General features: G+C 42.0%; 2 protein-coding genes across 6 annotated transcripts in view; one reads left to right on the forward strand and one right to left on the reverse strand.

The window, feature by feature from the left end:
• capslb (calcyphosine-like b) overlaps positions 1-5,718 on the forward strand; it is a 10,331-nt gene extending 4,613 nt beyond the window's left edge. For 2 of the 3 annotated variants that reach the window (XM_044173698.1, XM_044173699.1), the window contains exons 2-5: positions 560-698; positions 3,393-3,570; positions 3,643-3,852; positions 5,208-5,718. In XM_044173698.1, coding sequence (XP_044029633.1) covers positions 560-698; positions 3,393-3,570; positions 3,643-3,852; positions 5,208-5,309 — 629 coding nt within the window. In that variant the 3' untranslated portion in view covers positions 5,310-5,718. Of the gene's footprint in view, positions 1-559; positions 699-3,392; positions 3,571-3,642; positions 3,853-4,049; positions 4,167-5,207 lie in introns of those variants that run through there. The other variant, XM_044173697.1, reaches the window with a different exon arrangement.
• Positions 5,631-24,930, reverse strand: part of il7r (interleukin 7 receptor) — a 19,921-nt gene continuing 621 nt past the window's right edge. The window contains exons 2-9 of one of the 3 annotated variants that reach the window (XM_044173695.1): positions 20,937-21,216; positions 17,388-17,520; positions 17,139-17,293; positions 15,590-15,741; positions 15,337-15,493; positions 15,133-15,241; positions 14,974-15,046; positions 5,631-10,427 (exon numbers count right to left, since the gene is read on the reverse strand). In XM_044173695.1, the coding sequence (XP_044029630.1) occupies positions 10,041-10,427; positions 14,974-15,046; positions 15,133-15,241; positions 15,337-15,493; positions 15,590-15,741; positions 17,139-17,293; positions 17,388-17,520; positions 20,937-21,027 (1,257 nt within the window). In that variant the 5' untranslated portion in view covers positions 21,028-21,216 and the 3' untranslated portion in view covers positions 5,631-10,040. Of the gene's footprint in view, positions 10,428-14,973; positions 15,047-15,132; positions 15,245-15,330; positions 15,494-15,589; positions 15,742-17,138; positions 17,294-17,387; positions 17,521-20,936; positions 21,217-24,930 lie in introns of those variants that run through there. The other 2 variants (XM_044173692.1, XM_044173694.1) reach the window with 2 other exon arrangements.

A 24,930-nucleotide genomic window follows, 5' to 3' on the forward strand; every position in this document is an offset into this window, starting at 1 on the left:
AGTGAAGGAAAAAGTACAATGTTTCCCTCTCAGTTGGAGTAGAAGTCTAAAGTAGAAAATGGAAATACTCCAGTAAAGGACCTCGACGCCGTTCATAAGCACAGTACTGGAGTAAATGTACTCAGTTACTTTCCACCGCTGCTTTAGACTAACCAGTCTCCACGTCTTTGAAGAAACTCCGTCACCTCTACGAACACGTCTTTACAGGTGACGTTATTAAATGAAATGTCAGTTAGAAGCTTTTGAGACAACAGCAGCTCACCTGAACTCAAACTGCAGAATCACAATATTTCACAAGTTGACATATCTGGTATTTGGGGGTCTGACCGCTAACTGACATTCATACGACCCTCAGATGTAGCAGCCACAGTTCATTAGCTGCCCCGACTCAGACAGTTTGTTCCCTGGAAAGTGTAAAAGTGTCGATATCCGACGTGTTCTTCGTGGTAACCAGCCAGAGGAAAACGGCTTCAGAGCGTCTCTTTGAATGACTGAAATACTTTGATTCATTTCACCGTCCGTCCTTTGAATAACAAACTCTTTGTGTTGGTGCCGTCAGTGATGGCGGGGACGTCGAGACACGATCGAGAGATGGCGATGAACGCCAAGCGTCGGCTGTCGGAGTGTTCGGACCCGGTGGAGAGACTCAGACTGCAGTGTCTGGCCAGAGGATCGTCAGGTATCAAAGGTCTGGGCAGGTGAGCTCCTCATACATCCTCTACCTGTTCAGATGTAGCTCGTGAAGGACGAAGATCACAGCAGCCAATCAGACTTCTTAAACGTGAACACTTTGACCCAGAGCTGTCCTCTTCTTTATTCCACACATTCCTTGTCAAAACCTGGCGCCTACATTACCCACAATGCAACGGTTCAGCCAGAGATTGGGGTGTGTTATGCTAGCAGCGGCTAATGTAGCCTGCAGCCTGCAGCAGAGGTCTGCTGAGCTCACTTCTCTCTAACTCCACAGTTTCAAACCTGCAGTCTGCAGCCCCGCCCGACGCCGACTCGAGTGACATCACTTGAGTGACGTCACTCGAGTGACATCACCTGGAAACATGTTTTTTAGCGAGCTCGTCTCTGTAAGATCTGACCTGAGATCTGACCTGAGATCTGACCTGCTGTCTCTGCTGCTGCTTCCTGGAGCCTAATATTAAAAAGAAACACTGTGAAACTAATCAGCCCGAAGTCTCTGGACACTTTGCATATTATGTTGATGTTCACACCAAGACAGCCAGCTAGCAGTAGCCTGTTGTGTTGATATCAAACTTTAGCACTTTCAGCGTCTGCAATCATACATGAACATAAAATGCTGTCGGCTCAGAGTTAGTCAGCCTTTCTAGCCACAGACGTTGGTTAAACATGCAGAGTTTCACTCATTGCTCATTCTGTGCACCTTCTTCTTTTTGGGAGGCATTTCCGTGCTGTCACATCATGAGTTGATACCAACAAGCTCAAAGATCAAGCTAACACTAATTATTTGTGGACTGTGACTAAAAGTGGGGGCTAAAGTCACTTGAACAAGATGTTCAAGTCAGTGTTTGTAACACGTTGTGAAATCACACGAGTGAGGCAGATCTTATATTTTATATAAGAGACACAACTACACACTGATTTTATGTAAGAGGTCACAAGACAAAAAGGTTAGGAGCCACTGGTTTAATCTTTAACAATGTGTTGTGTTTTATAATCAGTAACTCCCGCTGTCAGATAAATGTAGTGCAGTAAAAAGGACAATATTACTGTGAAATGTAGTAGACATATAAAGTAGCAAAATGAAAATATTGTACAAATACCTCAAATTTGTGCTTAAGTACTGTACTTGCAGCTTCATGTTTAGAGTTCAGAGAGAAACATTCGAATTCCTAATTAAACAAAGTATAATGTTGTTTTAATGCTCTACATTCAGTATGTATGACTTTATGTCTGCTTTATGTCTGCTTTGTCTGCTTTATGTCTACTTTATGTCTGCTTTATGTCTACTTTATGTATGCTTTATGTCTACTTAATGTCTGCTTTATGTCTACTTTATGTATGACTTTATGTCTACTTTATGTCTACCTTATGTCTGCTTTATGTCTGCTTTATGTCTACCTTATGTCTGCTTTATGTATGCTTTATGTATGACTTTATGTCTACTTTATGTCTGCTTTATGTCTACTTTATGTCTGCTTTGTGTCTACTTTATGTATGCTTTATGTCTACTTTATGTCTACTTTATGTCTACTTTATGTCTGCTTTATGTCTACTTTATGTCTGCTTTATGTCTGCTTTATGTCTACTTTATGTCTACTTTATGTCTGCTTTATGTCTACTTTATGTCTACTTTATGTCTGCTTTATGTATGACTTTATGTCTACTTTATGTCTACTTTATGTCTGCTTTATGTATGACTTTATGTCTACTTTATGTCTGCTTTATGTCTACTTTATGTCTGCTTTATGTATGACTTTATGTCTACTTTATGTCTGCTTTATGTCTACTTTATGTCTACTTTATGTCTGCTTTATGTCTACTTTATGTCTGCTTTATGTATGCTTTATGTATGACTTTATGTCTACTTTATATATGCTTTATGTCTACTTTATGTCTGCTTTATGTCTGCTTTATGTCTACTTTAGCTGCTTTGTGACGATGGTTACTCTGTTACGTGCTGAGGTCGGTGTTTTCCTGTGACACATGAACTGTGTGTGGTGCTGCACTCGAGCCTGTGAGAGGCTGCAGGATGTTGTGATGTGTTTGGGTTTATTGTCACATCATATTGTTGTTGCTGATTTTGTGGTTTTGTTTGCTGATGCTGTAGACTGTTCTCATAACCTGCATCTGCAGATACTGTCAGTTAATACTTAAAACTTCCACTGCAGAGCTGGAAAGTAACGTTTACTCAACGACGGTACTTCAGTTCAGTTGTGAGGTGCTTGTTCTTGACTTGAGTAACTGAATCTTATACTTCTTTATACTTCCACTGCACTAGGTTTATCTGACAGCTGGAGTTAGCGGTTACTCTGCAGATGAAGATTTTACAAACAGATCATGTCATTATCTTATAAAATGTGTTGCTGTGTTACAGATTAAACTCCACCTCCACCAGCTACAACATTAAAATGTTGTTCACATGTTATTGCATCAATAATAATATAATACAGTGCAAATTAAATTAAAATTATTGTAATGCACACTTTGATAGCAGCCATTCTGCCTAATAAATTCTTTCTCTTTGGATACTTTAAGCACATTTTGCTGATAATACTGATATAAAAGGTTGAGTGCAGTTTTTGTTTTTGTATTTTTCGTGTGCTATTTCTACAGCAAATGATTGCTGCTTGGACTCAGTTGTTATGTTTGTAATGAAATATGAAACGACTTCATCCTGACTCAGTGTTTGTGTTTGTCAGAACCTTCAAAATAATGGATGATGACAACAACCGCTCGCTGGACCTGAAGGAGTTTCTGAAGGGCTTGAACGACTACGGGATCCTGATTGAGAAACAAGAGGCCACGGCTCTGTTTCAGCACTTCGACCGCGACGGGAGCGGGACCATCGACTTCGACGAGTTTCTCATCACCCTGAGGGTAAAGATACAGACTGGTTACTGTGCAGCTGGGGATCACTTCATGTTCCTTAACTTCCATGATCTGTTGCAGCCGCAGATGTCTAAGGCCAGGAAGGAGGTGGTCATGGAGGCGTTTCGGAAGCTGGATAAGACAGGTGACGGGGTGATCACCATCGAAGACCTGCAGGGGGTTTATAACGCCAAGTACCACCCCAAGTATCAGAACGGGGAGTGGACAGAGGATCAAGTCTTCAGGAAATTCTTAGACAACTTTGACTCTCCGTATGACAAAGATGGAAAGGTAAGAAACACTGGATGTTTTGTCTCCTCAGGTGGTTTAAGTGGTAAGTTTCTGTGTCTGAAGGTCAGTAAATGTGTCAGTTTCTCACAGATCTGTTACGTCTAAAGAGAACATTTACACTTGGATATTTTCTGTCCCTTAAAGAAGTTGTAATCATTGAGATCAATGTATATTCATGCTGGTATTACTCTCTGAAGGTGACCCAGGAGGAATTTATGAATTATTATGCTGGTGTGAGTGCGTCCATCGATACAGATGTCTACTTTATAGTGATGATGAGAAATGCCTGGAAACTCTGACTTAGCGTCGTCCTGGTAAACGAGCTCATGGTTCGGGTGGTGGGAGGAGGGCGGCAAAGGTTTCCATTTCTATTTTAGAAAAGTCTGTCATTTCATTTTCCCCACGGAGTCTGCTCACTATTTAATCTGGAAACATTCTGCAGAGTATGTTGTATGGTTTCTATTTCTAAAATGTACCACAAAGAGAAGAAGACATTCATTATGTCCAAATGAAGTAATAATTGGACTCAAAGCACCATACAAGATACAAACGTCAGCAGGACAGTAGTTTGGTGGCAGATGTTTCTGTCTGTTCAGTGACTTTAATGCAGCAGGTTGATTGACTCTGGCTTTTCACTGTAGTTCAATAAAACCCAAATCATCCTTTTCAATTTCAGTTTCTGGACTCAGACATGTACACTCTCCTCCCTCGCTGTTTCCATCCAAATATGAAGCTCAATTGAAAGTTTTTTTTCTGTAAAAATGTCTTTTAGTTTACTGTAAGTGTATCCTCGCTAACAGACATCTGTTGGAGTTTTAGTTTTTAGACTTGTTTATTCCATGATGACCTCTCTAAGAGGTATATGGACACATGTAAAAAAGAGAAAAGAGAGAAATGAAATAAGTGAAATCCATTTTGACTGATATTTATCACTGACAGTTTCAAGTTCAACACAGTACACGATAGCCGTTGTGACAAATTAGCTTAGAGTCACTCTTTTTTTCAAAAGTGGTGGCTGTTTAACTTCATGTCCTCCCTGTACAGAATGTCTGTTGTGACGTCTTTGACAATTCAAAAATCAAGGGTCTAAGAATAGCACACATGCTGTACAGATTCCCTTTTGTGTTTCTGGTGAACTGAACATGAACTGCTCTCAGTAATTTCATTATATAAATCAAATTGACTGGACGTTTGGCTCATTTGGATGGAAACCAGCTGCTGTCTGATTAATAAACTGACCTCCTTTTTCTCTGGGATTTACTTCATAGTAAAACTCTTCTCTTACTTTCACCTTGTCTGATTCGGACCGTCGTCATGCTGTGATTCAACAGTAAAATCTTTCTTCTAATCAACAGGTGACCAAAGAGGAGTTTGTCAACTATTACTCTGGAGTCAGCGCCTCCATTGACAGTGATGTCTACTTTATTCTGATGATGAAAAACGCCTGGAAGCTCTAAATCTAATCAAAGGACACGAACTCCAAACTATCATTAACTGTGTTGAAAGAACACCACATGGCCTTTCAACACTCAGGGTGCATTTATACTGAATTATCATTATGTTATGTTAGGTTTATAAGATGTAGCTTTTTGCTACCAGCAGTAATTCATTCTGGGCTTTTACAAGTTAGAAAATAGTTTCTCTAAATGAATGTAGTGTCATAGTTTAGAGAGTGACTTTGATAATTTTGCATTCTGCAGTCTGTTATTAAAAGTTTAAAATTAAACCTAATATATACATAAACATGTTGTAATGTAGGTGAACACAAGGCAACAGTATGTTTTCATAACAATTCTTTCTATTTTATTGTACATTGATATGCAACACCATAGGCTTTGTTTAAATAAAAAAAACATTCGTTAGACACTATGTTGTAACAGGTACTATCAATCATTACCATATTGTATATACGGTATATTTAATACAGTTGAATCTGGAGAGAAATATTTCAGATTTCTTCATTCTGAGAAAATAAAGCGTACATTCTGTGTATTTATGCCAGCCGTTACTGTAAGGAAACATGAGGTGTAGGTTGTGTCAGATATATTAAGAAGCAGCATTTTGTTTGGCGTCTCCACAAACAAAAACAGTCGGGTCAGGTCGCTGCAGCAACATACCCACAGCTCACCTGCATAATGACATATACTGGCTTTCAGTGCTGTTGGTAGGTGGAGGTGTGGACAGAGTGCTTTGTAAGAATGAGAAGAGCCTGTCCCACCTACATGGTGAACATGTACAGCAGGAGTTTTAGTTCTCTAACAGTTTAGCAGCTTTCTTTTAAAGGACCTCACTGTTGTTTTTGTATATTTTAGCTCATTAAAGAATGGTAGTAAATCTTTATAGAGACAGGTGACAAATTAAAGGGAAAACCTGAATAAATGAAACATACTGACCTTACATTGCAAATGGTTCCATACAGGACACCAGGGCTCACTGAATGGTTAGTATCTTTGACAAAGAGCTCTGGAACTGTTCTGAAGGCTTGTGGTGGAACAACACCCTAGGTTGGGGTTTACTTAAATTTGTCTTTGTACACATTTGAGAATATAAAGGAGGTTCTAGGGGTCCTGTAGATGGTTCTAGTGCTGACCAAGGTTCTAGTGGTCCTTTATGTGCAACTAGTGATCCTTTAGGTGGTCTTTGAGGAGGTTCTAGGTGTCCTTTAGGTGGTTCTAGGGGTCTTTTATGAGGCTCTTGTGGTCACAGAGGAGGTTGTAGTAGTCCTTTAGGTGGTTCTAGTGGCCACTGAGGAAGTTCTAGAGGTCATTAAGGTGGCTCTTGTGGTCATTTAGGGGGTTCTAGTTGTCATTTAGGAGGTTCTACATGTTCTTTAGGTGGTTCTTGTGGTCTGTTAGGTGGTTCTTATGGTCAGTGAAGAAGTTCTAGGGGTCCTTTAGGTGATTCTAGTGGTTATTGTAGTTAATATAATATGTCATTAATTTGTACATTATTTAGAGAATATAAAGTTTAGGTGGTCCTTGAGGAGGTTCTAGGGGTCCTTTAGATGTTTCTAGGAGTCCTCTAGGTGGTTCTAGGTGTCCTTTAGGTGGTTCTAGTGGTCACTAAGGAGGTTTTAGAAGTCCTTTAGGTGGTTGTTGTGGTCATTTTTGGCAGTCCTGAGGAGATTCTAGAATTCTTTTTGGTGATCCTTTAGGTGGTTTAGGTAGTCTTTATGAAGGTTCTAGGTGTCCTTTAGTTCTAACTGTTTAGGTTCTAACAGTCTGTCCTTTAGGTGGTTCTAGTGGTTACCAATGAGGTTCTAGTAGTCCTGTAGGTAGTTACAGTGACCACTGAGGAAGTTCTAGAGGTCCTTTAGGTGGTTGTTGTGGTCCTTTAGGGGGTTCAAGTGGTCATTGAAGAGGTAATAGAAATAATTTTGGGGGTTCTAGTGGTCAGTTAGGAGGTTATAGGGATCCTAAATTCAGAATCCAGTTCAAGATTTTTATGATAAGGTTTGAGCCTTGCATGGTCAGGCACCTGCCTACATTAAAGAGCTACTGCAGCCATATAATACCAGTAGGAATCTGAGGTCATCTGATCAGGGTTTGTTGGTGGTTCCTCACTCCAGGCTCAAGACAAAAGGAGACGATGCTTTTGAGGTTAGGAGCTCATAAACTTTGGAACTCTCTCCCATTGGACTTAAGATGTGTGGACACTGTGAACACCTTTAAAAAGCAGCTCAAGACCCATTTGTTTAGAATTGCTTTTGTTTAGCTTGTTTTTGTTTTGCCTTATGTTTTTAGCTGGATGTCTGCATTTAATGTCTGTTGCTCTGTCTCTTATTTGCTGCTCTTGAAAGGTGCTATATAAATAACTTACTTGCTTTAGGTGGTGTTTGTGGTCATTTAGGGGGTTCTACTTGTCATTTAGGTGGTTCTTGTGGTTTATTCTATGGTTCTGGTCATTTAGGACATTCTAGGGGTACTTTATGTGATTCTAGTGGTCATTGAGGAGGTTCTATGGATCCTTGGGGTGATTCTAGTGGTTATTCTAGTTACTTCAATCTGTCATTCATTTGTACATTATTTAGAGAATATAAAGTTTAAGTGGTCTTTGAGGAGGTTATAGGGATCCTTTAGGTGGTTCTATGAGTCCTTTGGGTGGTTATAGTGGTCACCAAAGAAGTTCTAGAAGTCCTTTAGGTGGTTCTAGTGGTTCCTTTTTGGTGGTCCTGAGGAGATTCGTTTAGGTGGTTCTTTATGTGGAGTTCATACCTCCAGTGGAGTTCCACAGACTTAGAGAATCTATGACAAGGAGAACTGAAGCTCTTTTGGAAACTCTTGGTGGAACAACGCCGCACTAACACACTTTAGATTGAGATTTACTTTCATTTGTCACCCATCTGTATGAATCCAAAGCATACTGTATGTTGTTACACTACCTTCTAGGCAGCCAACATAATCAATTTATTTCACTATGGTTTGAAACTTCCAAGACTTGCTTTAGGTAGTTAATTCACTACAGTGAACACCATGCCCAGCAAAAAGATGAACTGACCCTTTAACCAATGGGCTGCCTGGAAGCTAGTATGCTCTGGAAACGGTATTCTGTGATTTGTAGTAAAACATGCAGAAACAATAAAATGATTTTCCAAGGTTCCTCCAACAACCAACTCTGGATAACACCAGATGACTGTATGAGGAGGTATGTCAGTATACAATGTATGAGATATTATCAAAATATACTTGATATAATCATATGACATCAAAAGCAATAAAATACAAAAAGCTACATTTCAATACCTCTGGGTCAATAACCCGCATTTATCAAACTGCTACAAGTTACATTCTGGACTCAAGTGAAAGATAAAAGTAAAAATCCTCCACTTTTACTCGCATGCATAAGAATAAAAGTTATTTATCAAATTTCTTGTGCACAGACTTTGACCATTCTTCTATCTATCAACGTTATGGAACTGACAAACTAATGGAGTGCCCCTTTAATTGCTACTGGAGTTGTTAAAGTGGTCATTTAAAATTACAATTCTGTGCACCACATGATGTATGGATTTTTCTTCTTTTTTTTTGAAGAAGAAGAATGAAGAGCGGGGCAGATGTAGAGTAAATCCTTGTCTCTGATTGGCTGTTCCTGCTCTAATCATACATGTGATAAATCATGCGATCACATAAATGTCTTATTCTTCACTTTTAGAGAGTGAGTACTTTTTTAGTCTTCCTAGCTCTTTAGGTCAGTGGTTCCCAACCTTTTTGTTTTGCTAGTGATCCTCAAAATCAAGCAATATCCACTTGTAACCACTAATCACAGGTTATGGACTTAGTGTGAGCAGTTAAACTGATTTTTCCTTTCCTTAGATTGTTTGATTTGAAGGATCTTTAGAGGCCCAAAAGACTGAAAATATCCAGTATTTCAACAGAACCAGACTAAGAGTCTACAGCCATGCTAGCAGCTCTGTGAGGCTGTACTTAGACACAGCGGTGCTTTGAGCTAAATGCTAAACACAAAGTACAGCTGAGGCTGATGGGAATGTCATTATTTCTGCAGGTATTTAGTCATAAACCAAAGTGTTGGACACATTAAAATGTTGACCTGATGCTAGATGAAAAGTCAGAGATTAGTTATTACAGTTCATCCTGAGAGGAACATGAATGTGACACATTTTGTGACGAGATATTTTAGTGGATAAGTGAACACTTTGACCTGCTGGTGGCACTAGTGAAAAAGTGAAAGGATCACCAAAGTTTTTGGGATTCATTGCCTGGACACCATATCTGCACCAGATTTCATAGCAATCCATCCAATAATTGTTGAGCTATTTCACTAAAAAAAACAATCTCATGGTGGCGCTAGAGTAAATTTCTAGAATATCACCAAAGTGAGTAGAATTCATCCTCTAGACAAAGTGGCTATTTGTAAGAACTTTCATGGAAATCCATCATATAGTTGTTGAGATATTTCAGTCTGAGTGGTGGACCGGCTGACATTGCCATCCATATGGTCATGTTGCTAAAAAAAAAAAAAAAAAAAAACGTTTTCTTCCTTCTTATCCAATTAAATTATTTTGTGACCCTCAGATTTATCTTGGGACTTCATGAGGGGTCCTGACCTCCAGGTTGGGAACCACTGCTTTAGAGCATTCTGAGATGTAAATCTCAGAAGTTTGATAAATATCCTTGTCCTATCCTGGTTCTATTTGTCTGTCCATCACCATTCCTCTTCCTCCTCCTGACCTACTTGATCTGATAGAAACTGGACATGGTGACATAAGCCTCGGCCTCATTTCCTCCACTGCTGCTTTGAGGCTGAGGTGTATCAGATCTCTCCCCGAGCTGGAGGACGTTAATGGGGGATAGACTGGTGCTCTGAAGGCTGTCCTCTCCGTCGGAGGAGCTCCTGCTCAGTAGGGCAGACAGCTCCAGCTCCTCTGTGCTGACACTGGTGGTGCTCCTGGAGCAGTCAGAGCTCTGGGTGGAGCAGGCATGATTCGACTGTGTACCGTCATCAGCAGCAGCAGTGATTGAAGGCTCTGTTTCCTCACAAGGCTGCTCCTCTGTTTTCTCCAGCGGGTAGACTGTAAGGGCGCTGAACACTTCAGGTTTAAAGTTCAATAGGAGGCCCTGAAAAAACAGAACAAATCACATTTAGTTATGATGGTATGGGTAATCAATAACTACTGTTAGTATTTATTGATTAAAGTTAAGTTAAAGTTGCATGTAAAGAAAACAAGTCCTCCAAATTAAACAACAAAATAAGTTGTTTGTAACTGCTCTTCAGAACGACACACAGAAGAGTTTTCTGATCTGACGCCCCGATCAGCAGGACCACATCATCTGTCTGTGACTTCCAAAACTGTTACAAACCACTGATGCAAAACTGAAAGCATTCTTACACCACTGTGGTTAAAGTTCCAGTAGTACACTTCCAAGTAGTACACTTTGTACACTGTGTACTTACTTATGTATTGTGTGAATTTCGACAAGGTAGTGATCGAACACAACTGTTGAGCACTTACCGGAAATGACGATTGCAACAACTGACCACTTCTTCTTCTTCTTCTTAATGGCGAATTGCAACCGTTGGCAGTACCAAATCACTACAGACTGCTAAGTTAACCCAATAAACATACCGATGGCTTCTATCTGACAACAGTATAGAATCAGAATCAGCTTTATTGCTAAGTAGGTTTACACATACAAAGAATTGCATGCAATAAATATAGTAAGTAGAAAAATATAAAGAAAGATAGCAAGCAAGTACTGCAAGCCAAAGTCATAAATATAAAATAGACAATAAGATAGCAAAAAATATTATAAAAATAGTAAAAAAATATGTACAATATGACGAGCCTTGTTGATGAGTTCGGCTGGAGTCGGGAAGAAACAGTTTTTGTGGCGTGATGTTTTGGTCCTGATGGACCGCAGCCTGCTGCCGGAGGGGAGTGTCTGAAACAGTTTGTGTTCAGGGTGGGAGAGGTCAGCCTCCATCTTCCTTGCTCGCCTCAGAGTCCTGGAGGCATACAGGTTCTGGAGGGAAGGTATATTGCAGTCAATCACCTCTGCAGAGCAAATGAGAAGCTGCAGTCTGCCGTTATCCTTGGCAGAGGCAGCAGCGAACCAGATGGTGATGGAAGAGGTGAGGGTGGACTCAATGATGGTGGTGTAAAAGTGCACCACCATTAGCCGCGTTTCCACTCAAAGTACCCGGACCTTTAATTCCCAGGAACTACTTTTCAAGAACTAAACAGTTCCTTTAGCCCACTGTTGTGTGCGTTTCCACCGTGGTCTAAAGACCCGCGAAGATTAGGCAAATTACACTCATTAGGTTACACCCATCACACAGCTGCATAACTCTTCAACCGACTGGTCATCCAGTTCCGTGTCTTCCACCACAGCTTACAACAGCGCAGTAGCTGAGCCGCTGCGTCAGAGAAGGTTGGCTTGTGACCCAGCAACGCTTCGATCCAGATGGTCAAACCTCTGGTCGGAGCTCAACCAATCAGAAATGTTCAGCGCAGCAAGCCCCACCCCGGAAGTTCACTTTAGGTCTTGGGTGATGATGTTGCCCAGGAAGTGGAAGGACTCCACAGTGTCGACAGGGGAGTCACACTGGGTGATGGGGGCGGGTGGGGCTGGGTTCTTGCTGTAATCCACAACCATCTCCACTGTATTGAGAGCGTTGACCTCCAGGTTGTTCTAACTGCACCAGTCACCAGGTGGTCAATCTCCCACCTGTAGCCGGACTCATCCCCACCAATGAGGTTAATGAGTGTGGAGTCATCCGCAAACTTCAGGAGCTTGACGGACTGGTGACTGGAGGTGCAGCTACTGGTGTACAGGGAGAAGAGCAGAGGGGAAAGAACGCAGCCTTGAGGGGAAGTCGTGCTGATGGACTGGGAGTCAGAGACATGTTTCCCCAACCTCACATGCTGCCTGCTGTCGGACAGGAAGTCTGTGATCCACCTGCAGGTGGAGACAGGTGCACTCAGCTAGGAGAGCCTGTTGTGCAGCAGAGTCAGGATGATGGTGTTGAAGGCGGAGCTGAAATCCACAAACAGGATGTTGGCATAGGTTCCTGAGGAGTCCAGGTGCTTGAGGAGTCCAGGTGCTGAAGGATGAAGTGGAGGGCCATGTTTACTGCATCGTCTACAGACCTGTTGGCTCTGTAGGCGAACTACAGGGGGTCCAAGAGTGGGTCTGTGATGGGTTTGAGGTAGGACAACACAAGGAGCTCAAAAGACTTCATTACCAGAGAGGTCACGGCGACGGGTCTGTAGTCGTTAAGTCCTGTGATCCTTGGTTTTTTGGGGATGGGGATGATGGTGGAGGATTTGAAGCAGGCTGGCACATGGCATGTGAGGTGTTAAAGATGTCAGTAAACAGTAACAGTAAACAGCAGAGACAGCTGATCAGCACAGTGCTTCAGGGCGGATGGAGAGACAGAGTCTGGCCCAGCTGCTTTGCAGGGGTTCTTCCTTCCTGAACAGGCTGTTGACGTCCTTCTCCAGGATGTAGAGAGTCGTTGTTGCAGTAGGGGAGGGGAGGCTTCTGGGGTGGGTAGTTGAGGAGAGGCCCAGGCCCCTGCTGAGGTGGCAGAGGTGGAGCTGATGGATGGAGTCACGGGGGACGGTGTCAGGACTGTCCCATTGTCTCTCAAAGCAACTCATTAGGTTGGTTGGCCAGGCGCAAGTCGTTAATGGAGTGGGGGGCTTTAGGTTTGTAGGTGATCTGTCTGAGCCCCCTCCAGACAGAAGCAGAGTCGTTGGCTGAGAACTGGTGTTGTAGTCTCTCTGAGTCGTTTAGCTTCTCTCACCGCCTTGCTAAACATGTACTTTGACTCTTTAAACTTGTCCCTGTCTCAACTCCTGAATGCCTCTTCCTTTTCCACCCTCAGCTGTCTGAGTTTAGCTGTGAACCAGGGTTTGTCGTTGTTGTAACTCACCCTGGTGCGTGATGGTACACAGCAGTCCTTACAGAAGCTGAAGTATGACGTCACAGCCTCTGAACCCATCCAGACTGTTGGTAGCAGTCCTGAAAACATCCTAGTCAGTACAGTCCAAACATGTCCGAAGGTCTTCCATAGCTTCGCAGGTTCACTGCTTTGATGTCCTCACAAGAGGTTTACTGAGCTATAATTTCTGCCTGTATGTAGGAAACAGGTGGACCGTGATGTGGTCAGAGTGTCCCAGTGCAGCGCGGGGGATGGCGTGATAGAATATTCTCCTCTCTGGTCAGGCATTTAATAAACTGTCTGTATGTAACTGTCTTAATGCGACAAAGTCTAAGGAGCTGGTTGTGGATCTACGAAGGGCCAAAGCACCAGTGACTCCGATTTCCATCCAGGGAGTCAGAGTCTGTGGTTGCCAGTGCTATCCTGTATGCTGTTGCATGCTGGGGCAGCAGGTTGAAGGTAGCAGACACTAACAGACTCAATAAACTGATCCGTAAGGCCAGTGACATTGTAGGGGTGGAGCTGGACTCTCTGGCGGTGGTGTCAGAGAGGAGGATGCTGGCCAAACTACATGCCATCTTGGACAGTGTCTCCCACCCGCTCCATGACGTGGTGTTCAAACAAAGGAGCACCTTTAGCGGAAGACTCATTCCCCCACAATGCACCACAGAGCGCCACAGGAAGTCATTCCTGCCTGTGGCCATCAAACTCTTTAACTCCTCCCTCTAAGTGATAATCTGTATGACCCTAAATTATTAAACTGGACATTGAACATTACATCACTGCAATACTTGACATAATTGTGCAATATCCTGTGTTAATACTCCTGTGCAATATACTCTTAAATTCCCTATTTATTGATATTGATATTTATTCATACCTCTATTACTCGGCGGTGTAGTCCCTCATTCGTCCAGGAGTGTTCTATCGTAGAAAAGTTTTCAGTAGTCGTCATCTGGACACTGTTTTCAGAATCAAAACAATGAAAACTGTCCAGATGACTACGACTGAAACCTTTTCTACGATACCTCTATTACTGCTGTGCAATATCCTCCGTCTCATTATAATCTTAATAAGCTACACTTAACTTGGCAGTTCATGCACTATTACTGTATACCGTATTATTATCATCAACCGGTAAACAAACTTTGTACTTCCCACTTATTTTATTTTATACTTATACCCACTTGGTACTTAATTTATTTTCTGACCTGTATTATAGTGTATTATATATTTTTGCTTAGTACTTCTATTCCTGTGTGCACTGACGTGACAGTGAGCTGCTGTAGCAGAAGAGTTTCCCCTCGGGGATCAATAAAGTATTTCTGATTCTGATTTGGGGAGTTCATGGCTGAGATTTCCTTTGTTAAAGTCACAGAGGACTACTAAGTACCACTAAGTGGTACTTAGTGGGGAATGAAACGCCCTTTCTAGTGTGATGGGACCTTAAGGTTGGGAAAGATCACGGTCATGGTTAAAAGAAACCAACCTTGACAGTCGGTAGGAAACGAACAGCTGTCTCCAGTTTCAAACTCTGAGAGTTTGTTTATTCGTCACACTACTTTCTTGTTTGCTTCTGACAGACATAGATTCATAATTCCTATGGCCACTAGATGGCACTGTCACTTGAACGTTATTGAGCATTTGAAACATTGACTGTACAATTGATGCTGTTGTTTTTCTTGGGAGGAGATGTCTCAAAGTAAAATGACTTACTTTATTTGGCTTGCAGATCTGCACCAGTGTGTGTTTAGGGTGTGGGATGTTCGGCCACATGTAGGTGAATATTCTGTGAAAGAAAGAGAAAAGAAATATTAATATACGAAAGGCGTCTATATTCACTGATTTTCTTACACGAAAGCAGAGATGTCGTACTTGTTTTTCCAGAAGAAAACAACACTGGAAGTCACCACCACCAAAGGGACAAGACACACAATCAGTGTGTACATCTCCCGCCTTTCATCTGTCTGCTTTTGGATGTTTTCTTCTGGAAAAAAGAGAGGAAAGAGTTAAATAAAGTCATTATTCTCTTCTGTCTTTTTAGAGAAGCAAAATGTGTACAAACTGACTTACTCTTACCAGCGGGAGTAAAGAAAGTGAACGTTTCACCCCACTCGCTCCAGGTACCCTGCAGATATTTCCATGGTATCGCCCGCACTTTGATGTGATACTCTGTGTTTTTTTGAAGCCGCTCCATGTCAATAATCATACTGTCTGATGATGACATGTTTTGAATCTGTGCTCAAACAGAAAAAACAGTGAGCAATTCAATCATTGCTGAACATTCTCAAAGGTAGAAACAACCGAAGAAACACAAATCAAATTATGTCACCGTAGTGCTGCCTGTGGTCCAGATGAACAGCTGGAAGAGTTGATTGTCTATTTTCAGGTAGTCATTGTGGTACGGAGTCCGAATGTGAATGACAGCCTGGTAAGACTCCCAGTTGAAAGTAATGTTCCACACATAAGGACTTCTTGGTTTAACTGCAGGGACACAACAGGGTAACAGTGACAGGTATATTGTATGGGTGCTTTCACACCTGTAGTCCAGATAATTTGGTCTGTACCAAAAAAGCCTGGCATGGCAGCCACAGTATGGTTAAGGTTTGGTAGAGTTAAAGCTTCATTAACTGATTTTTTTTTGGCCACTTGGTGGCAGTGAAACAATCTGTGAACACAACACTGACATATTTTCACCTCATAATGAATTGATTGATTGGTCTCAGTGCTTCTTGATAAATGTCCTTTTCAGATTTAAATCTGGTCAGTTTTAAATGAAATGTATTGATGTATTGGCCACAAGAGGAGGATTCCTTTTGTTTTTGATGAACCTCTGACCATTCCCCTCGCACTACATCAGGCCAAAATATCAGCACCCCACACATGATATCTCACATCCTATTAGCAGATCTCCTACATGAATACGTCCTTTATGATCTTTCCTCTAGTATCGGCTTCAGATCTGTTCTATAGGACTAGTTGTCGATATCCCTTAATTGCACACCTTAGGCATGCTGCCTAGACTCAGCAGGGTGGTCAAGTAAGTGATGGCATCTTCTGGGTTATAAAGTGGGTGCCCTCTTTCCTTGGTGTTCACCGATAGTCCCATGACACCTCCAGGGGGTTCAGCAGTGATTCTTTCGGCGTCCCAGGCTCACGTTCTAGATGCCATCTGCTCACATGGAGGCCTAGATGGACTCCTTTCTCGTGATCCAGAGCCACTGACAGCCCTTTTCAGCAGCTGATTGCTTGCCGGTGGGCCTTGGCTCGAACTCCCATCTCCCAGAGTAGCCTTGATGTTGATGTGGCTATGAACCCTCTGCAGCCTACTTCAACCGGTAGGACCTTTGCTTTCCAGCCACGTTGTTGAGCGTCAGCTGAAAGCTCAGCGTACCTCAGTTTCTTGCGCTCATAGGCCTCCTCCAGTGCATCCTCCCAGGGCACTGTAAGCTTGATGATGTAGACAAGATGGAGTGAGGTCGACCATAGCACAAGATCTGGTCTGAGGTTGGCTGATGCAATCACAGCTGGGAAGCAGAGCCAGCCACCATCTTCCATTCACGTGCCCCACTTAGCTGCCCAGTATCTGGCCTTGAGCTGACGAGTGGCACTTGTCCGCAGACTTTCCAGCACTGCTGCAAGACACACCTGGTTGTGCCGCCAGGTGTATTGGCTTGAGTGAGGCTGGTCTTACAGCCCGCTAGGATATGTTTTAGTGTTGCTGGTGTAGGGCAGAGGGAGCATGTCGGGTCTTCTCTGTACCACTGGCTGAGATTCTTGGGAGATGGCAGGACATCATAGGCAGCCTCAGGACAAACTTTACATTTTAGCTCCACTACTGGTTTATCTTTGACAGCAGCTAAATTATCATAAGGATTTACCTATTTTTTTCAGGTCGACTGTGGTTGTAATCTTGCCTCCTCTCTTTAGGTGGACGGTCACATTGACATTAACCAGAGGATTCAGATCTCTGGAGCTGACTGTGTCCCCAAAATCCTCCACACACTTTATTTGCTTTGTACTCCAGTCAGTGTTACTGTGAGAAGAAGAGCAGAGATTTCTGTCATTAACTGAATCTCCTCTGAAGGCTGTTGATGTGTCATCTAGAAATTAATGATAAAATGTTTTACCATGCTGTCATGATCTTTATGCCATCAGCCTCATAATCTTCATCATCCTCGATGTTGTTCCTGCCTCCAATCAGTTTACAGGTCAGACTGCTTATGTTTGTCATGATGTGAGAGTTGCAGCTGATTCTGGGCTCTAAGAGGAAACAGAGTCAAAACAGATTTCACTGATTAAGTATTTCACTCCTATAACACTGTTATGTGATGGACAATTTACAAAAAAGGAATAATAATAATAACTATTCATATAGTACTTTTCTTAACATAGATACAAGCGCTTTAACAAAAGACACGAGAAACTAATATTTTACAGCAAAAAGTAAAAATCAGTTAAATTATATTTTTATAGTGGCAATTCATAACAGAAATGATTTCACTGCACTTTTCCTATAGAGCAGATCTACACAGTACTCTTTATAATATTATTTACAGAGATCCAACAAAAACAAAATGACATAAAATAATAAATAAAATAATATTGTCCAGGTGCTATAACATCAGTCAGTTAAAAGTCAGTTTAAAAGGGTGTGTTTTTAGCCAACATTAGAAAATATAGAAGTAGCAGTGATTGTAAACAATTATTCATTCCACTGTTTAGGTGCCATTACAGTAAATCCATGGTTGCCCTTGGTTGCAAATGTAGACACAGGAACTGCGAGCAGAGCTTTTTCCGACGACCTTAGTGTGTGCCCTTATGGGCACATATGGGTTTAGCAGATCAGAGATATAGCTTGGAGCTAATCCATTTAACACTATGTAAGTGATTAATAGAATTTTGAACTGTATTCTGGAAGCAATGGGAAGCCAATGAAGGGACGTTAAAATTGAAGTAATTAAAGTAGTGTTCTCCTGTCATGGTTGCATTTAAAAGCCAAGCAGCTGCATTTGGACTAATTGCAGACGATTTTGTGCTGTTTTACTGAGTGCAGAATATAGAGATACAACAATCAAGACCGGATTAAATAAAGGCACAGAGAACTTTCTCCAGGACAATAGCAGACAGAAAGGGTTTGATTTCAAAAATGCTTCTCAACTGATAAAAACAAGATTGAATAACCACATGTACTTGATTTTCAAAGTTCAGCTCTGAATCAAAATTTACTCCCATATTTCTGGCAGACAGCTTGGTATTGTTTGGCATAAAGACAAATGTTTTCATTAAATCCGGCTGTCAGGCTGGATGAGGGAAATATAATTATCTCAGTCTGATCCTCATTAAGTTACACGACATCCAACACTCAATATTATCAAAGCAGTCTTTTAGGGCAACCAGACTAGAAGAATCATTAGGGTTGACAGGAAGATATAAATGTGCATCATCTGCGCAAAATGAAACAATATACTGTGTCTACTAATTATGTGACCAAGGAGAAGCATCTAAATGGAGAGAAGAATGGCGCCCAGTATTGAGCCTTGAGGTACACCGCAGAAAATTTTCATAGACGAGGAAATTAAGTTACCAAGTTCAACAGAAAAATGCCTGTCAGAAAGATTTGGACTGCTCAAGAGCAACTATCAAAATCGATGCAGCAGAACCAAAAATATTTATCTTTTTATTCCACACAGTCTTCTTCCTTGTCAAAATCTGCCGCCTACATTACCCACAATTCAACTCTTCCTCTGACAATTGGATCTCAGAATCAGAATCAGAAATACTTTCTTGATCCCCAAGGGGAAACTCTTTTGTGCACACAAGAATAGAAGTACTAAGCAAAAAATATAATACACTATAATACAGGTCAGATAAATGAAGTACCAAGTGGGTATAAGTATAAAATAAAATGAAAATTTGTGTAAAGTACAAAGTGGGTTTACCAGTTGATGATAATAATACGGTATAATAATACAATGTAACAATACAAGTAGTAAGTAATAGTGCATGAACTGTCAAGTTAAGTGTAGCCTATTAAGATTATAATGAGACGGTGGATATTGCACAGCAGTAATAGAGGTATGAATAAATATCAATAAATAGGGAATTTTAAACTGAAAAGAGTATATTGCACAGCAGTATTAACACAGAATATTGCACAGTTATGTCAAGTATTGCAGTGATGTTAATGGTTCAATGTCCAGTTTAATGACTTAGGGTCATACAGACAGACACTTAGAGGGAGGAGTTAAAGAGTCTGATGGCCACAGGCAGGAATGACTTCCTGTGGCGCTCTGTGGTGCATTGTGGGGGGATGAGTCTTTCGCTGAAGGTGCTCCTTTGTTTGACCACCACGTCATGGAGCGGGTGGGAGACACTGTCCAAAATGGCGTGTAGTTTGGCCAGCATCCTCCTCTCTGACACCACCGCCAGAGAGTCCAGCTCCACCCCCACAATGTCACTGGCCTTACAGATCAGTTTGTTGAGTCTGTTGGCGTCCGCTACCCTCAACCTGCTGCCCCAGCATGCAACAGCATACAGGACAGCACTGGCCACCACAGACTCATAAAACATGTGAGATTGTGGTGTGTTATGCTAGTAGCAACTAATGCAGCCTGCAGCAGAGATGAGCAGCGGGTTACAGAGGTCTGGGAAGCTCACTTCTTTCTAACTCCACATTTTCAAACTTGTAGTCTTCAGCCCCAACTGACGCTGACTCAAGTGACCTCACTTGAGGATTTATCAGAGTTCACACAGCTCCCTCTGGAGACACTAAAGGCTTTATACTACTTTAAAACATATGCAGCAGAACTCCACTGGAGTTCGCCTTTAAAGAGTTATTCTAGCCATTCAACTTCCACAGAGTCTCTCTTCAATAATGTTTACTCCACTTGCACTTATATAACCATAACCACAACTATGAAGTTAGTATTACTTCAGTTTCTAGTTAAGGGTTTTAGTTATGTTTTTATTGTTATTTTTTATCTACCTCTTTGAGTGTTTTTATGTTGCTTGTTTTATGATTCTTATGTGACTTGGCTGATAAACTGATATTCATGTGTGACCCTTTACTTTGTCTGACCAACGGTCCAAAACCCAACTGCTAATTGTTTAAACTGTAGAAAAAGTATTATCACTGCCAGAAAGATAAAGATAAACATATATATAAAATTGTTCAGAACAAATAGAGTGTATGTCTACATCTGTCAGCTCATCTTAACTCACCAACACTACATATGACATCAAAAACTCTCACAGACAATTTCATGTTGACCATTTATTTACTAACTTGTAAACTGATAAAAAATATTAGTCTTTGCTCAGTGACATAACCTTTGAGATGTACTCTGATGCTGAGTGAGGATTTGTATTTCTTTATGTTTTTTTAAAGTTTTGGCTCAAACTGACAACCTTTAAACATTTCAGGATCAGGTTTTGACTCACAGGTTTGTTTTCACACTGATCACCGTCCTGAGGACCTAAACATGACATTTTATGATTTTTTTGTATTTTTTGAGGATCCATATTTCCCATTATGGGCTGTGAAAGATTAATGTATTAAAAGTGTCACTACAATAACAAGAAATTATTTTTGAAATATTTTTGATAAATCTAAATCACATGTTCTTGTCCTATACTTGTTAACCGTGTGTTGTAGACATGTTAAATGATCTCCTCACCCATGTCAGTGTCTCCGTCTCCACTCTGAGCCTGAGTTCCAGCCGGCAGCAGCAGCAGCAGCAGCACAGCGGTCCGCCAGCCAGACGGCATCTCCTCACCGAGTCTCCTCACAGCTGCAGAGATGAACTCACTCGGTCCTCAGACTCATAACACAGCAGTCTCACCAGCTGACAGCTTTTCTTGTCAGCCGGCAGAGAGAGAGGAAGAAGGAGTGGCGCGCGCACAGAGGAAGGGGGAGGGTGCTGTTGGGCTAGTTGACTTCTTTGCACACAGGATGTTCTGTAAATCAGAAAACATCTTTGTTCGTCAGACAGCAGGTTCTGTGCAGTGAGAAGATGAATCATTGGACAGTTAACTCTGTCGGTGCCGAACACAGAGACGATAAAAGGCTCTCACTCGTCCATCAGTCTGATGGAAACACCTTCACTGTAAACAAACTTTTACCTGGACACTCTTCAGTCACAGATTACAGATTGGGAATCCTTTAATTACCATTCAGTCACAGTGCTGCTGCAGTTTGTTATTGACTTCCATTAAAGCTCAACTGCACTTAAATGTTTTCCAAAAGAACCCAAAAGGGAAAAGTTTATGCTTTATAGTTTTTGGTTTCATGATGGCACCGTCTATCTGTAATCTGTCAGAATACCTTTAAAGTGCCAGTATGCTTCATCAGAAGCCCCTCCCCCACACACCTTTCACATGTCACAATCGGGGGGGTGTGTCCAACAATGTCTGTCACTTTCCAAAACCGACTCAGTGATTGGTCGGTTGTGTGGAGGTGAGAAAGTAGGCGGGGTTTGAACTTCTCTCTCAGCTCTCTTTGTTCATTCTTCAACTGTTTCTGTCACTTTTCATGAGAACAGCTGAGGTCGACACTGAGCGTCTACCAGGAGAGACGGAACATGTCACGACACGATGCGATACCTGAGACTAAATCTCCAGACAACATCGCCGACAAAAAAAGAGGCGACTATCACTATAATGAATTCTCTCTATTTTCACTGACAAAAAAAGAGGAGATGAAATTAAACAATCACGTATCCAAATCTCCTCCTTGTCATTGGATGGATCGTCTCTTCCTGCGCGCCCGAATCATCTTCGCGGTGACTCTGTGTTAGTTAAAAAGTAACTAACAGCCAGACAGCAGCCTGCTACACAACACAAGGGCCACAGACTTTAAACTACAGCCCACATTAGCTTTCCTGCTAAAGTCCCTTCTTATCTAAATCTTGTTCATTTTTGTCAAAAAACTAAGACTGTGTGAGAAATCACTCCGTATTTACTGCATAGTGCACTACACATTTGCTGTCCACCATTTAGTGTGTGTAAATGTGTAGAGCCCTCAAACCAGCGACTGATGGCGATGAGTAAGAGTTGGAAATCTCAGTTTGCTGCTCTGTAGAGTAAACTACTGTGTGCTTATTATAAAGGGAGGAGTGAAACCAAACCTGGTGCCAAAACCAAAAGGTTTGTTGTACGTCGACTTACAGAAAAAACAGCTCTTAAAAGCTTCAGTATTTTTTTGATGTTTGTGAATAAACACTAACTGCTCCTAACAACCGCGACCACAGCTTCTGTGTTGACGGAAAATGACATCATCGGGACAGATGCGTCACATGGTACTCATTGGTCAGGGTCTGGTTATCAGGGCACAGTGTGAGCTGTTTGCAGCCTTATGTAAATCAGTGTTGATTTCACCTTTAAAGAAGAAACGACAAATTCTTCCTCTTACAAATGAGTTGAACTCTTAAGCAAAGAAAAAAAAGCATTGTTTCTCAGTTCAGTATTTTTTATAAATCCAATAAATCAAATGACTACATCGAAGGCTAAAGTGTCTCTGGTAGTTAAACTCACAGGGACTTTTGGCCTCTTTTAGCTCCTAGTTTTGGTTTTGCAGAACATTTCCTGTCTGGTTCCGTCTCTGATGAAGCCGCTGAACTCGAGCCGCTCAGCAGCAAACAGCAGCCAGACGCAGTCAGAGAGCAGCTGCTGAACGTAGCGGAGCATCTAGCAGCTAAAGAGCCAGATGTTTCCCTCAGCGGCTGCTGGAGACCAAACACAGAGCTGACGGAGAGAAGACCGGACTGACGTCCATCAGGAGACACAGACACGCCTCCTGATGAAGCGTCATGTGACTCTGACACGCCTCCTGATGAAGCGTCATGTGACTCTGACACGCCTCCTGATGAAGCGTCATGTGACTCTGACACGCCTCCTGATGAAGCGTCATGTCGCTCTGTAGCTGCTGGAGGGGGAAACTGTTTGCTAACAAGACACAACTACTTTATAAGGTGATATTATGTCAGGTGTATTTGCAGCTTGTTTCTGCTGAAGACAGACATCAGACAGATTCGTCTATGTCTCTGCAGCTGTTCCCTAACTGTCCCCTGGGGCCGCAGTGGCTGCTGTTCATACTGTAGTACTCTAAAGAGACAAACTCCCTGATTTTGTTTTAGTGCTCCTGAAGTCCAAACCTGTGAACTGGGAGGACACTTTTGGAATTTAAGGAGCACCAGTTGGCACTGAAACTAAATCTCTATCAATAAACGTTTGTTTAAATGACTACAGTATGACACAGATGTTTGCTGTAAAATCTGAAAAGTACCTGCAGAGTAAAAACGAATTCTTTGAATGACTAGTACACCAACCCGACTGACCATTTTAATTTTTGTGATCTCATGCAACCTTCTTTATTCAAAAAGCCATCTTCTTCCATGTTTAAAGCTGCAGCCTAACGTGAGTCTTCCTCTCTGTCAAACAGCAACCATGAAGCAGAAACACTAACCAGTAACCTACAAACCACTTCCCGTCTACTCAAGTGATCGGTTTGTTTTCAAATGAGGCCAGTATGTACACATGTCTTAGTTTACTACGAGCTCCAAATTCAAGCGCTCGGCCTCGGGTGACCCTGACACCACCGGCTGTCTGTCTGTCACCTGTCTGCCATTGCTACATGACAGCAACGGCAACCGGCTACTTTAGCACACCATCATTTACACCAGCTTTAACATTTCATTGTTCTGGCTCTCCTGTTTCTATTTTTATTTTTGCTTCTGATCCAAACCGGTTTGTGTTTGGCGGCTGAATCTGTGTCCGTCTTGTTTTTCTTCCTCTTTCACTCCCGCCAGCTGCTCTGTCTTTAAACACATGGTGTTTCAGGTGCTGTAAAGCCAGCAGGCCTCAGCGTGGTTAGCACTGTTTCCTACTCGCAGTGCTTCAGGTAGTTTCAAGGCACAGGAATATATGTTTTATGTTGTGAAGCAGGGCATGCTGGGAAATGGTGGTGCAATACCTGCTGCCTCGACCCGAGAGTCTGAGAGAGGCGGGAACTACAGAAACAGCGGAGCTGACAGAAAAAAGGGTTTCAAGTTTGGAAGCTACTCAGCCAAGACATCACATGCGACCTAAAACCAAACACCTGAGCCTGAGCTCCAAAACGCCTGCTGTAAAAGGTGCCCTGATGTTGTCAGAGAGGTGAGGAGTTGTTAGCCGGGTTAGATCTTTCAGTCAGCATCCATGGTCATCATCCTGTGGAGAACGGTGTGACGTCAGCAGCTCTTTGGCTCTGATGATAAAATAACTTTTGGTGTCAGAGTGTAAATCTGATATTTAGTCTGAAGGTGAAGTGAAGCAGCTGCTCTGTGGAGGTCTGGGCTCCTCCTGTCAGCACAGCTCAGCAACCTGCAATGAACATTAATAACTAGAAATAAATGAAATGGACCCGAGGCAGTGAAGTGTGTTACTGTAAGGAGACACTTGGACACTAGCAGGTTTCTGCTGACAGCATGTCGCTCACGGTTCAAAGCTCAGGAAAAGGTTTTTAAATGTTTTTTCCTGAAAATGACACATTTCTATGACAAAATGCTGTTTATTTGGTAAAACAGGCAAACGTCAGTCAGACTCTGTCGTGAGTGTGTTTTCTAGCTGGTCAGGATGCACACGTCCTGTCCCGGCTGTGTTCTGCAGCACAGACACGAGTATGAGGCGCTGTGT

This window comes from Siniperca chuatsi, linkage group LG18 (assembly GCF_020085105.1).
Source record: "Siniperca chuatsi isolate FFG_IHB_CAS linkage group LG18, ASM2008510v1, whole genome shotgun sequence".
Classification (NCBI taxonomy): Eukaryota; Metazoa; Chordata; class Actinopteri; order Centrarchiformes; family Sinipercidae; genus Siniperca; species Siniperca chuatsi.